This window comes from Malus domestica, chromosome 03 (assembly GCF_042453785.1).
Source record: "Malus domestica chromosome 03, GDT2T_hap1".
Taxonomy (NCBI): Eukaryota; Viridiplantae; Streptophyta; class Magnoliopsida; order Rosales; family Rosaceae; genus Malus; species Malus domestica.
Window position 1 is genome coordinate 33,129,724 of NC_091663.1, and position 14,917 is coordinate 33,144,640.

Sequence of the window (14,917 nt, forward strand, 5' to 3'; positions counted from 1 at the left end):
ATAATTGTTAATTATAAGGTAATGCAAGATTTTTCATGGGATGTAACTGCATAATTAGAAATGTAATATTTGGTATATTTATTGCGAGATAAATTTTGTGACTAATGAGTCCGCCAACCTAAGCCTCTCTCATCTTTTGGGTCCAATCTACTTCTTCTTCTTGTAGCAGTTATTATTGTCTGATATTTTTAGAGTCTCTCAACCTCGCAACATAATTTTGTAATTTCTCATTTGCCGGGCTATTAGCCCCTTTGTTTAACCCAAAAAATAAAATAAATGATTATAGTTTCTACATATCTTTTTCTTTTTGAAATTTTTTATTTAAAGCTGTCATTTAATTCCTTTTTTATTTATTCGACCCAAAAGAGATCTGCGTGAAGAGAAAAGGGCAACGTAAACCATTGCCTCAAAGATACACAAATTGCCAACTTTCCATCCTCTCTCTCTCACGTATATACAGACAAGACTTATAAATAGAGATAACAGTTTGTAATCCCATTACCATTTCTTTTAAACACCGATCTTTCTCTCTCTAGAAAAGGGCTCATGGATGTCTGGGTTAATAGTAGTTTTTGTATGAGTAGTATAGCTGTTTTCCTCCTTCTTCTTCTTTCTGATTACCAAGTAGTAGTTTTAGTAAATGGTGAAAGAATTGGTGAGCCATCGTCATCGTCGTCATTGTCATGTGATTTCTTCAAAGGGAGATGGATTTTGGACCAATCCTACCCGCTCTACAATCCTTCCTCATGCCCCTTCATTGAGCATGAGTTTACCTGCCAAAAGAATGGCCGTCCCGATCAGATTTACACCAAATACAGATGGCAACCACATGACTGTGAATTAGCAAGGTGCACACCAAGCTCTCTCTCTCTCTCTCTGGCTTCTCTTCTTCTACTTATTATTATTAATGCCTTTCTTTTGTTGCGATTATTAGCTGCAAATATTATTGCTTATTATTTTCCTAGTTGTTGGCTTGGCTCATCCTATATATCTCCTGCCTAAGTGCAGTCATGAGATCAGGACCAGCAGTTGAACTCTTTGCCACTGTAGCTATAGTTTCTTGTGGACCAAAAACTGGGGGTAAATTTTTCATTAATTAGTATTTGATGCCATACATACGATGACGCTTACATGCATCGTTGGATAGGCCATGTTACATGCATAAGGAAGTTAGATGGGTCATGCTTTAATTTAGTATAGAAAAAGAAGCTTAGGTTCTTAGATTTTATACGTTTCATGTATTTGAAGTTGTAAGGGTTATGTTTTAATGTGGTTAGTAAGTGAGGACTGTTGAGTTCTTGTAACAGTTGCTCCTAGTGTCTTTAAATAGTTGTATCATTGAGTGGAAGGTAGTTTTTTTTTTTCATGAATCAAAAAATTGAAGGAAAAAAAACAAAGAGTTCTCTAGACATTGCTAGAACTTAACAGATGTTTTAGTGTTTTATTTGCCTAGTTCCGAGGTTTCTTAGACTAAACAGGGTTTAATAGTTTATAGTTCTTAGAAGTCTCCATCTTCTTTCCTCGTGTTTCCGATGCATCAGTACAAAGACTTCGGATTTTATAGGACTAAAACTAAAAACTATTTGAACATTATTGTAAATAATGCGGGTTACAAAAGTTTAGACTAATTTATTTTTATGGATTTATATAACTATATGAATTTATAAAGATTAACTAATTTGTCGTTCTTCTGTTTACTTTGGAGACATGAATTACACTATTTACATTTGAAATTCCACATTCCAAATCAATCTAAGAAAATGACTTGTTTTGATAATATTTTTCGAAATATAAAAAGTAAATTTAGATCTTGACTGTGATCCTTTTTACATTTCAAACACATGAACAAATTTTATATAATTCCTGGGGGAGACATCCTGTGAACTGAGTAGATCAATGTTATGTTTAAAAACACAAAAATTCTTGCAGAGGGGCCCCTCTGAATATATAAAGCGACACTCTCCCAATGATTTTCCTAAGAAATATAATGTTTGGCCGCATGGAAAATGTCGGTGATGGCAGCCTTTCATAGGTGACAGTTGCATCTTTGGTTTGTGTGAACTGTGATCGTCTTGATAATGCGATGGCACAGTGGTGACGGAATTGGATTCTTTCTAGTCCCACACTCATGTGATATGGCCTCTACTCATGTGACAATTATTAATGAAATTAATCCAACTATTTTTTAAAGCCGTGTAATATAGCTCACGGGCTTCGGTGGTGCCATATTTGTCATGTGAGTTCTTCGAGTTTGACATAAAAGAAAATTATCATATGATTAGGTTCAGAAAAAACTTAGGAAAATGTGTTCGAAATTATTACAATAATTTAAGAGATGAGGGATCAAGTTTCGAACTCAGAACGCATGGGTGGAACTCAACACACTATTCATTAAGATATTAGACCACATACTCGGAAAAACCTAGCCTGATTTTACCAAAGCTTATATTTTTTGCAATAACAATAATATATTATACAAAATAGCGGGGATTTGGGTTGAGTCCTAGTAAATAGAAATCCAAACTCTTAATGTTTTTTCTAAAATTTGGAAAGGATTAACATGCTTATATGGATTATGAATAATAATTATCGTTAACTTTCTCTCAAGTACACAAATACAAGTGGAATCGTGGATTGTCCACCATTGATGAATCCGGATGTAAATTTTCTTGCCATGTATAAGGAGACTGTGTACCTAAATTGTTAACCAAAGCCAGACATAAGTTCTAACTAATCATTTTAATCTTATAGTTTAGCAATATAACATGGCAAATTGTCTGATAAGAAAACACTAAAATATTGACAACTTTTATTTTGTAGATTTAATGGGCTTGACTTCTTCAAAAGATTTAGAGGGAAAAGCATCATGTTCGTTGGAGATTCATTAAGCCGAAATCAATGGCAGTCCCTAACATGCATGCTTCACTCGGCTGTGCCAACTGCTAAGTATAATGTGACAAGAGTAGACGATGTATCTATCTTCGAATTTACGGTACGTTAAATTTGCACTTTGTTTTTGTTATTATTTCATCTTTGCTAGGTGAATAAATATGTTGCCAAATGGTATACATATTTTGTTGCAAGACTTTGAATCCAAACCATGAATTAGCAAGTTGTTTAAAAGTGTAGTCGAAATTGACAATTTGACAACATAACATAAAAAGACAATGATAGAAAAACGTGTATGAGTGATGCTATTTGAGTCCCACATATAATTGGCATGTTCCAACTCTATTTAAAGAGTTCGGCAACAATGTAGTTTTGTATCTGAATAGCATAATTAAAATCGTATTAGCACTTTATATCTAATTACCAACTTAATTTGCATGTGGTTCAATAACTTAGGCTGTTGAGTTTTCACACATGCGTCTCAGGTTCGAAACTCTCTCCTTCCCACCCCCCCCCCTAAAATTATTGTAATAGTTTCGAATCCTCCCCCTCCTTTTAATAATAATGAACTTTTCAAAAAATTACCAACTTAATTCATCAAATGAAATCACATCAATTTGGTATAGGTGAATGCAATGCATCCATCATATACAATAGTTTAGACTTGGTTAAGGTCCATCCCTATTGGTCCATTTTCTTTTTCGAACTATTCGTCCATGACAAATTTCACCTTTCAATTCCCTGCTTGGACAATATTTGACATAAACCTTTGTCCCGGCTCTACCAAACAAGAAGCATGTGGTCCTCTCTCTGATTTTTATTTTTCTTGCGGTAAATGGCATGGTGAAAAATACAATCAAATTACTGCAGGATTATGAAGTTAGAGTGATGCTAGACCGCAATGTGTATCTAGTAGATACTGTAAAAGAAAAGATTGGGAGGGTCTTGAAGCTTGATTCAATAGTGGGAGGCAAGTTATGGAAGGATATTGACATGCTCATCTTCAACACTTGGCATTGGTGGAATCGGAGAGGACCCACTCAACCGTAAATCCTACAACTATATTTACTATAATATTTAATTTTCTTTTGATTTATTTATTTATTTATTTTTTAACAATCGATATTATCTATACTAAATGAAAGATAGTGAGCTTAACCTCACAATGGGTTAGCAATAATATGGTTAAAATTTGTCTTTGGCGAGAATCAAACTTAAGACCTCCCACTTACAAGTGAAGAAGAATACAATTAGACTTTAATACTAAGTGACTCTTTTTATTTAATTTTAACTGGGGTTAAAAGGCAAAAACCAAATTAATTAATTATTAATCTTGCAGATGGGATTACGTTGAAGTAGGAGGCCAGATAAGCAAAGACATTGACCGCATGCTTGCTTTTGAGAAGGCACTTATTACTTGGGCTGGATGGGTTGATTCAAACATTGATCCTGCAAAGTCTAGGGTTTTCTTCCAGGGAATATCTCCTTCTCATTACAAGTACGTTCCTTGTCTAATATAACTAAGGGGTAGATCTGTGACAATATTTTTTTTACATAATTTTTTGCATATATTTTTGTGGGCCATTTCGTAATACATTTTAACGATCTGAACCGTTTATTTTTTAGAATATCATTCATAGATCATCTTCTAAAAAATTGGACAAATCCAAAATTATTAAGATATTTATTTGTAGTAAGAAAATGGACGAAACGGTTCTACAAAGAAACCCTAGATCCAATGGTCATATGATTTTAGATTTGGGTGATTTTTGGTAGACATGATCTATGAGGGAATATCTAAAATATAGACAGTTGGAATTGTTAAAACACATTAGAAAGTGGGCCCCACTAAGACGTGTGTCAAAAGTTGTATAAAAAAAATAGTGTGACGAATCCATCCCCTATAACTAATCTAAGATAATAATCGTTAAATTTTAATTAATTAAAACGAAATTATTATTAGCATTCTAAGAATTCTATCTTATACTCACAACACCCTTCATAGTGCAATTTCTCCATTATATTTTCATTAAAGAAGAGTGTACGTAGAAGTTTGAACGACTTATTAAAGTGTAATTAAAAGAAGTGTAATTAAAAGTTCTGTGAATTAAAATTCAACGTTTTGGTGACATACACATTAGCTTTAATTTTTTTTTTATTAGATGTCGTGTGAGTGCATGTCAATCAAGAATATATACAAAAGTAAAATTTAATACATGGTATATCAACTACTAATAATCGTCCAAATATACGTTAAAACTTGTCATTATAATTTTTTATTAAGTTGTTGTGGAGAACTGTTTATGAAGTTTGTTCCAGTGACATCAAGCATAAGTCTCTAACTTTCTTTTCTTAATTTTGATTTTAGTGGCAGTGAATGGCAAGAACCAAGGGCAAGAAGTTGTGTAGGGCAAAAGGAGCCTTTGCTTGGGTCGACCTATCCAGGAGGTTTGCCACCAGCTTTGAGTGTGCTGAAGAATGTGTTGAGCACAATAAAAAAGCCAGTGACATTGCTAGATATAACAAATCTCTCACTCCTGCGTAAAGATGGACATCCTTCAATTTATGGGTTGGGAGGCCGCACCGGAATGGACTGTAGTCATTGGTGTCTTTGTGGAGTCCCAGATACATGGAATGAGATTCTCTACAATTTTATTCTTTGAAACATTCATGATTGAAACTATCAAAACAATGGTGTCTTGTGCCATTGAAATAAAGACATGTAAATAAAATTTTACATGTTCTTATTTTTTTAGCATGAAATGAATTCACGTAACAATGTACCTTTCGCTTGTCTAGATATAAAAGAAACGTTAATAGTTGACATTGAAGTATGAACTGCTGAACAAGAAAGCATCAGAGGCTGCTACACTCATTAATTTGGAATTTGGTGAGATATAGACCCCCTTTATTTAAATCCTCCATAGGGTTTCATGTTCAAGTATGTAGCCGTTAGTTTAGCAAGAAAATTTTGTTATTACAATCATATAGTTCTATGTCCAAAAATTAAAAAATAAAAAATAAAAAAACAATCATATAGTTCAAACCAAAATAATTGCAATTACCATGGAACTGGAACTGAGAGCTTTGCTTGATCGGATATGGATGTTGGAACCTGTTTTACTTCCTTTTAAGTTTACTTCTTGGAATGAGGATCCTCTTCGGATCCTCTAATCACGTCATTTCATTGTACATTGTGCAGCCAATTTTCATCAGGTACTGTTTATATTCAATTTCAAATAAAAATTTTTACAATGATTTTTGACTGCACGATGTACGATAAACGGATGTGATTGAAGGATCTCCGTCCTCATTCTACTTCTTGGCCCATTGTATCCTATTAGGACAATACCTTCCCTGATTTTCGCAGCGGAGGAAAGTTTTTATTTTCTATTAATGTGATCTCATTTCACTGCATAATACGATATGAGAATCATTGACTCTCTTTATCATCATTTAAATATCATCTCTAGAAAAAATTGTTGAATTTGGGGGCAGCTTATTAATCCATATTGTGTCTTAACAAATCAATGATTACATTAACAAGTAGCATCATTATGATGAATTGTCAATTTCTTTGATTCATATGAATAATTAAACGGTTGAATTTTGATCTTAACATTTATACAGAGAAATGATGTCACCTTCTTATTGTGATTTTTTGTCGCTCATCCCAGTTCCAAATAATAGAAAATTTAAAAACAAAATAACTCTGCAAAAGATTTGTAATTTAAGTGGTTAAGACATTTACTTTCACACTCAAGATTCTAAATTCGAATCCCCCTCTATCAATAATTAGCTATGAGTCTAGTTCCCGGTGTGAAACCATCTAAAAGCCACATCATGGCCAAAGTACAACAACGTATCATGACGACTTCATTATTCAGAATCCAGAACGAGACATTCCATACTTCCACCAAGTCAGAAAAGGCATTCTTGATTTCTTTTTAACCAAACTAATGACTCTGGAACATGTTATCGATACTTTTTTACCGTCAACAAAATGTATTGACATGTTGTACATTCTTTTTTGACAATATCGATACACATCTGCCATGCTCAGAGTTTTTCTGCTGAAACGTATTGTGAAATTGATTGCAAATTTTTGTTCAATTACACAAGAGCAAATGAAACCTATGAAAGCTTCCGGCCAGATTCCAATAACAGACTGGAAGCAAACAACCAAGACTGATGTTGAAATTTTTTTTCAACCGAGGAAGCTCAGATTCAAGCTCTAGTGATGCAGCGTAAATTTGACGTATGCCCGCACCATTTTGGAACACTCTGCTCTTTGCTCTAGTAACACCTTCAAGCATGCTGTCGGCTGCAGCCCTTCAATGTGTTCAATCGTTTTTATGTTCAGAACTTGGGTTCCTGATTGTAAACCGGCAATGAGAGGAGTGGTTTTGAGAAATGTTTCAGTGAAGTGAATTGGCCGGCGCGGATAGCTTGAGCTAGCAGTGACACTGCCGTCTGCTGACAAGAACTCGACCATTACCTTGGGGCACAAGAAACTGTAAAATAAGTCACAAAAATGATATTTTAATTAGGTATGTAGAATTTACTTAGCTGATAAAGTTACCGGTGGCAGATTTGATTTGTCATAGAGTAAAATAACCAGTTTTTTGTTCCAGCCCACGACGCAGTTCAGACACAAGAATTTCAGAAAACAACATACAATGAGGCATATGAAAACTTTATATGCAGAGATTATTCTCACCTTCATCTTCGTCTTTAGCCCCTAAGTAACCAGCCATGCGGAGGACTACCAAAACCAATGCGACAGACATAAATGCTGCTACTACAATACCGGCAATAGCACCGGCAGATAGCCCCCAGTATCAACCTTAAAATCTGACAAGTGAAAGTTCTCAGGAATTTAAGATGCGTGCAAGTAGAAAGAAAATCAGAAATCCAACAACGCGGGCTAAAATTACTTGGTGTCACAGAAAGTGCAGGTATAAGAGGTCCATAGACACCTCGGTTAGGAATGGAAGTATAATTGGATCACTAGTGTGCTACATGAACGGTAACATTGTCGAACTCTATGACAATGTGTGTTATAAGGTCATCTTCAACTGAAATGGCTAAATATAGCCCTATCTAGAACTATAGCCCTGCAAAAATTGTTTTTAAATAAACAGTGTCAGACTATATTTATATACTATCTCCAACCGGGATCTAAACATAGCCCCTCAATAATTTATTATTTTTAAGTTTGTTTTTGACTTATTGGGTAATTGAATTAAACTATCATATTAAAATAACCCTCCGTTTTTAATTTTTTATCTAGACATATTTTGAATGTCACTTGTCGCTAAATAAATAAGCCTCTAGATTTCTTATCTTAATACAATCTCAATAATTTTTTCGATTAGATTTCGAGTGACACGTATTGCTAAATGAGATTTCGTCTGAGATAAGAAAAAATCCAACAGTTAGATGACATCAACTAATCGTTTAGCGACATGTGACATTTAAAATATGTCTCCCGTTAGTTAAACTATTAAGTCTCTCGTTAACTCAGACATATTTTTGGACAATCTCAATAATTTTAAGATTTCGTCTGAGAAAAAAAATAAACAAAAAATTCAACAGTTAGATGACGTCAACTAATCGTTGCTGCTGATGTCAACACGTTGGAGGGTCACAGGTGGGCCTCAACAAACGGCTTAGTGGATGGTTGGAAATAGCCAACCCGATAGCCTGGTGGATTCCACACGTTTTATACCCAACCTTTCATTGGAGTTGGGTATTTTACGAAAACGAGCTTAAAAATTGCCCATGGTTATCTTTCCAAATGATTCCCTCACCATATCGTTGCCCTCCTTACTGGATTGAAGCCAATGCGGAGCAACATGGACGAAAGCTTGTCTATATCTACCGGTAAAGTAATACCTGCATGTCCAAAGTCCGCGGGAATAACATCATCGATGATACTCTTCCAGTAACAGTAAGGAGTTCATAGTGTAAGAATAATCTAAAATATATTGCTTGAGAATTTGAGATGAAGGTTTTGTGCATAGGTGTGTCTGACATCAATTTAACAGCACCGGATAGGCCAATGGCTGATCCAGCAACCTTGCATCACAAGATTACACCATAAGTCGGTACATTGCTGCGTACTGTTAGTGAAATAGAGATGGAGAATTGCAGGAAATGTAGCAGAAACATACCATCGGAAAATTAACTACTCAGCAAGAACTAGTCTGGCTGAATGGATTGGTCTAGCAGAATGGCTTGACAATGAATTGTCATCTGATGGAAAAGAGTTATCAATAATTATTGCAATAAGATTACTGCTAAGTATAGGTCATAACGAAAGACAAACGTAAAACTCAAACTGTAATTCACATGCCTTTTAATTCCACCCGCAACCAATCTTGTGTGCATATCAAAGCCTCTCGAATGTCAGGATTCAGTGAGCTTCGACATTCATCAAGCAGTCTACCGCCAGCGTTGAATGCTGATTCTGGTGCAACAGTTGACATAGGAGTTCCCAGAACATCACGTGCCATCATGGACAAAATAGGGTACCTTGGTGTGTGGACCTTCCACCAATTTAATATCTTAAAATCACAATTGCGTGGAAAAACTGGTTCCTCTAGATACTTGTCCAAGTCTGATATCATGTTTTGGCTCTGAGAGGTCTCGGAGAGAAATTTGTCAAATCCCTTCAATCGATCCCTACAATCAGTGCTGGTACTCGGTAAGCTGCTGCCAGGCAAAGCTGAACCTTGATCAACCATTGTTGAGCAAATTGAATAAGCATCAAAAAGTTCCTTGAGGCCATCAGAAACTTCCTTAATCCTATCCAGAGCAGTACTACCGTATATTTGGGAGTAGTAATACTCCACCAACTTCATTTTGAATCGGGGATCCAAGATCGCTGCCACTGCCAAAGCCAAACTGCACTTGCTCCAGTACTTATCAAACTTAGCTTTCATCTTTAATGCTATAGAACTAAGAAATTCGTCTGGGCTCTTGCACCATTCAATTAATTGGATGTGAACATCACAAATCTCAGGAAAATATATACTTGCTGTTGGACATTTGTTGCCACAAAAGACATTGGTGATTTCAACAAGAAGTTTCAAATAAACTGTAACAAACCTTGTCCATTCCCATTCTGTGTCTGTTAAAGCTGATGTATACAAAGGGTCATGCTCTTGCAGGAAAGAAAATGCACCCCTGTATTCCAAGGCTGTTTCAAGCATAAGATACGTTGACTTCCATCGAACTGGGAAATCAAGAATTAATCTCCTCTGACTATTGATTCCAACTTGCTGAACAATTTCATTGAACTTCCCTTGTGTCACTTGTGAGCTTCTTACGTGTTTGAAACTTCCTCGAATATTTTGTATCACCTCCTTCATTGCTTCTAAAACATCCTGCACAACTGAATTTAGAAGATGTGCAGCAGAGCGAATATCAAATAACTGACCATGGACCAAGAGAGGCCTGTTTTGGGAGATCCGGTCTTTGATTCTTAGAATAATGTCATCATCGGTGGAACAATCATCAAATGTCAAGGCAAACAACTTACTGTCAATGTCCCAGTCCATCAGACATTTGATAACTACTTCTGAAAGCAAGTCCTCCGTATGAGTAGAATCAAGTGTGACAAAATTCAGAATTTTCTTTTGTAGTTTCCAGTCCTCATCAATATAGTGTGCCGTCAAACACAGGTACTCAACGTTTTCTGGAGAAGACCACATTTCAACAGAAAGGTTAATTCTGCCGCGCAAACTGTTAAGCATCTCATACACTTGATGTTTTTCCTTCCTATAAATTTCCATACAAAACTGTTCAACATCATTATTTGGCACAACCTCAAATGATGGCTGAAGGTTCTTCACAAAAACTTTGAATCCAACATCATCAACCATGGTGAACGGGTAACCATGCAATATAATCATACGAGCAAGATCATAACGACTACGGTCGTGATCAAACTTTCCGCTTGCAATCGTAACTAGTTCATCCTTTTTCGGATCCTGATCGAACTTTATAATTCCTGGCTGAATATAATCATCTTTTCTCGGTGCTTCATCACCATTAATACTATCTATGCCAACGATATTATCTTTTTTCCTTCTCTTCGCTGAAAGTAGTTGTGATACATCAAAGTTCGATCGTTTCAGACATCGCATTAAATGGTTTCTCAGATGGGTGGTCCCACTATTACTTGATCCACTGAGCTTCTTGTGACAATGTACACAAACAGCATAACATATTTCAGCCTTTCTAACCCTTTCAAAATGATTCCAGACAATAGATGTCAACCTCTTTGTTTTCTTAGCAGACTCAACGGGTATTATTTCCATCACATAGGCATGAAATCAACCAAACTCTGCAAAACATAAGAGATATAACAACTAAATCAGATACAACTACACAATGAATTTACGGAACCTCACACATCAATAAAAAAGTTGATAAAGCCGCAAAAAACTAGAAAAAATACTCCAAATGCTAGCAGATTATTAACATCCTATTCCATTCCATGGTGCACAACACCAATAAAAGGTGAATGACAATATATGTGGGTGTGCATATACTTGTATAATTACATGCATACGCGAAAGCTCTCATACTAATAGAGATTTTACAACTAACCACACCGATAAAATTTTGGTGCAAGTAAATTCCTTGGGATACACCCTTTACAAGAAGTCAAATATTTTCAGACCAAAACCTTGCAATACTTACATCATCCAATGAACACCGAACTATAAATAAACAATGCACAGACACACACCAGCATATACGCACTGTATCACTACAGGAAGAAAACACCACATTATCATTTGTTTAAAGTCACAAAGAAAGTTATCGGTCAGAAGATACGAATGACAAGATTCAAATCGTATGTGTACTTTCATTTCACTAATTGGATCCTGAAACACCGATATTTTTTTGTTTTTTTTTTTACTTTTTTTTTCCGACCCCACTTAGTGGGAAAAGGCTTTGTTGTTGTTGTTGTTGTTGTTGTTGTACTTTTTTAGTGCACAAGACAATGACTGAATTAATTTTTCCCTATAGAGATCTCCTGAGGCAAACCTGGAAGCAAACTAGAACACAGCGCACACAATGGCCAAAAATTCAACCTTAAAACGAGTGAATAATGCAGCTAAAGTAAATTATGTCAACCAAACCCATGAAGCCTCGCAACTTGAAGATCAATTCCAAAATTAAATCTTCAAACATAATTATCCATTGAATGGCACTGCATACAGGATTTAAATACGACTCAACACGAATTTAGGGAATTTACGATCAGAAGTTAATAGCTGAAAGATCCAGCGTTGAACCTCTCTCACTAAGCCCGTTACGCATATCAAGAGGGCTGCAGGTCACTAAGTCTTAATACAGACAGCAAAAACAGCAAACTTTAGAACATGTGACAACAATTCAGAACAACAAGAACTGTCCGAATGCAAACTGTGTATCTCAAACTCAAGAAAAATGTGCATGAAGCCATCGAGATAACCTGAAAAATAAACGAAGAACATGTCATACAACTTGACAAGTCAACAGGGTACTTCAATTGTGACTTTTTCCAACCAAAAAAAAAAAATTATATCAAACGGGACCGGGAGTCAACATTTGTTAAGGTACCATTGATCATATCGCAATTTATTTTTGTTGGAACCCATATCACAATTTAAGTGATACAACTAGTGTCAAATCCTGCTCCTCTTGATCATACAAAATCATGACATATACACAACCACATGACTTGAATTTCAACAAAACCCAAAAACCAACTTAAACAAAAATTAATTTCAAATAAAATTGCATCCAAAATACAAAATTTTAACTCTAAAGTTTCAACAATTCATCTTCAAATACCTAAGCAACAGAACAACCATATGCATTTAAGATCTGGGTCACACCAAAACCACCAAATAAACATGTAAAATTTCCAACCTAACAGAGTGAGGGGAATAAAAAAGTAAAAAATTTGAAAAAATTCGAAATGGGTCTTACCGCAATTGTTGAAATGACCTTGTATAATCTCAGGGAATCCGATCGGTGGTCCGGCGAATCGGGGCTGGATTGCGGGTGACCCTGAAGAGAGAGAGAGAGAGAGAGAGAGAGAGAGAGAGAGAGTCTTAACCCGGATGCGGGTTATGAGATAAAATGGGTTGGATCCGATAGAGTAATACCCACTATATCGGGTTTATGGGTCAACGGATTAAGGGTATTCTTTTAGTCGAACCGATACCAATTGACGAAAGAAGGGGCGGACCATATTCATTTGAGCTGACCCAGTTTGGGTCCGTTTGGTTTCAGGTTAGGCAGGGTTAGGTGTGGGCTTGAATCATTTGGCAATGACACAATATTACCACGTGAATAAAAGTTTACACATATTTATACCATTAACCATTAACATAGGATACTAAGATAACAATAGACTCATATCATATAAATATTCCCGGCCAAATAAAGTATAATTTAGTCTGATGTTTAATTTCAAAAACAAGAAAAACTTGTGCGTATTTATTGCGCGCAATATTTGTTTTATGTTTACTTAGTGATCAACATACTATTTTATATGAACGACACATGTTTCCAATGACCGTATAAATTCTTTTTTCTAAAATGTTTCATAAGGTAATTAGGTTTGGAGAATTTTCTGTACCAACCCTCACTTGTTGATAAGCATCCCGTAAAATTAAGAGTGATACAATTGCATACTATTGCATTTCGTATTCTATTTTTCACTCACGTTAAAGAATTTGACTTTTATTTAATACACTGGTCATTTAACAGTCGAATAAGAGATTGTTAATGTCGAACTTAGTGGTCCACCATGCACATCTTGAGCCTTTACTCTGGTTGATTATTCAAAGAGTCGAAACCATTTCTAGAACGGCCATTCATTCTTTCATTTTCCGGCTTTGAATCATGCTACAAGTCACCATGACATGTGCATATGCATGGTTTTTTTTCCCTTTCTTTTGCTGAACCACGTATATATTCCGTTCGACTTCATTACCCTTAGCACTTAAGATTAATTACCCGTAAAGATACATGTTGACTCAATTTTCAGAGGGGCGTTGAGGGGGTGCGAAAGGTGCAATTGCACAGAACCCCAAATTTGAAGGGGTCTCCAAAAATTTTGTCACCTAATATTTATATTTAAAATTACTTTTTTTATGGAATAATGTTCTATATTCAAAAATTGATTTTGTTAGCACTTTAGAACCTCATCTTACACTCTTTATAAGCGTGTCTTTCTACATATAAAAATTTAAAGTACAATAAGATATTTTGAGTACCAATAATACACCATAAAAGATAGTAATTTTTTTTCAATATTATTATATAATAATATTACATATTCAAGTGAAACTTTAAAGTTAGAGTTTTTGAAGTTTGTTTTCTTGTTTGGTTGTTTAAATTCAACTGCTTTTGATTATTTAGGGAACATTATGTTTGTAGCTCCTTTTAGTTATTATTAATGACATTTTAAACTTGCAATCAGTGAGTGTTAAACTTTGTTTTGATTTAAGTGATTGTTTTCTAAAATCAATACATTGTTCTACATTTTTTAAGACTATCTTAAGGAGGGGCGTTTTTATAAATTTCGTACAGGGCCCCCAAAATCTCAGAGACGGCCCTGACTCAATTCATGAGAAAAGGTTTCCTCCTCTTAACAGTTTTTCTTACACTACCATCCTTTTGTCTCTTTCTCTCTCCATATGTGCATACATACATACGTACACATAATATATATACACACACACATATATGTATATACATATGCATATGGGGTTCTGTTTGGTTTTTGATAAAATGTAGCAAAGGAAAGTACTTCTTCAATTTTGTTTCTGAAATTTTTGAGTTAGAAATGTGGACCCAGAAAGCAAAGGCAGAAAAATGATTTGAATTTTAATGGTGGGTGTGCTCAAGACTTGTGCTGTATATGCTAAATTCTAACTAAGTAATCTCGGTTTTCGTAAGCTTGTTTGGTATAACTTCAACTTATTTAATCTTCAATGTGAAAATTTGTGACTAA

General features: G+C 35.2%; 2 protein-coding genes and 1 long non-coding RNA gene across 7 annotated transcripts; 1 reads left to right on the top strand and 2 right to left on the bottom strand.

The window, feature by feature from the left end:
- The first annotated feature begins 353 nt into the window (after positions 1-353).
- Positions 354-5,720, top strand: LOC103429358 (protein trichome birefringence-like 41). The gene is made up of 5 exons (XM_029100284.2): positions 354-848; positions 2,821-2,992; positions 3,760-3,935; positions 4,229-4,387; positions 5,258-5,720. Exons 1-5 carry the CDS (start codon positions 547-549, stop codon positions 5,550-5,552), a joined length of 1,104 nt encoding a protein of 367 aa, XP_028956117.2. The 5' UTR covers positions 354-546; the 3' UTR covers positions 5,553-5,720.
- Positions 5,721-6,810: 1,090 nt separating this feature from the next.
- On the bottom strand, positions 6,811-8,095 carry LOC114824140 (uncharacterized). The gene is made up of 2 exons (XR_003772385.2): positions 7,610-8,095; positions 6,811-7,403 (listed from the first exon to the last, which is right to left on the bottom strand). It is a non-coding gene; the product is annotated as an uncharacterized lncRNA (long non-coding RNA).
- A 237-nt stretch (positions 8,096-8,332) lies between these two features.
- Positions 8,333-13,112, bottom strand: LOC108169844 (zinc finger BED domain-containing protein RICESLEEPER 1-like). 5 transcript variants are annotated; one of them, XM_029100286.2, is made up of 4 exons: positions 12,883-13,112; positions 9,248-11,242; positions 9,066-9,147; positions 8,333-8,970 (listed from the first exon to the last, which is right to left on the bottom strand). In XM_029100286.2, the coding sequence occupies exons 2-3, from the start codon at positions 11,214-11,216 to the stop codon at positions 9,080-9,082; spliced, it is 2,037 nt and encodes a 678-aa protein (XP_028956119.2). In that variant the 5' UTR covers positions 11,217-11,242; positions 12,883-13,112; the 3' UTR covers positions 8,333-8,970; positions 9,066-9,079. The 5 variants fall into 5 exon arrangements, with proteins under 5 accessions (XP_028956119.2, XP_070675445.1, XP_028956122.2 ...); XM_070819344.1 differs by lacking the exon at positions 12,883-13,112 and adding an exon at positions 12,204-12,340; XM_029100289.2 differs by lacking the exon at positions 12,883-13,112 and adding an exon at positions 12,167-12,305.
- Positions 13,113-14,917: the final 1,805 nt, after the last annotated feature.

Coding starts and splice junctions, on each gene's coding strand:
- LOC108169844 (XM_029100286.2), bottom strand. CDS start 11,216: ATGGAAATAATACCCGTTGAGTCTGCTAAGAAAACAAAGAGGTTGACA. Junction 9,148..9,247: donor GTTGCGGGTGGAATTAAAAG/GCATGTGAATTA, acceptor CTTTTCCATCAG/ATGACAATTCATTGTCAAGC.
- LOC103429358 (XM_029100284.2), top strand. CDS start 547: ATGGATGTCTGGGTTAATAGTAGTTTTTGTATGAGTAGTATAGCTGTT. Junction 849..2,820: donor CATGACTGTGAATTAGCAAG/GTGCACACCAAG, acceptor TTTATTTTGTAG/ATTTAATGGGCTTGACTTCT. Junction 4,388..5,257: donor ATATCTCCTTCTCATTACAA/GTACGTTCCTTG, acceptor TTTTGATTTTAG/TGGCAGTGAATGGCAAGAAC.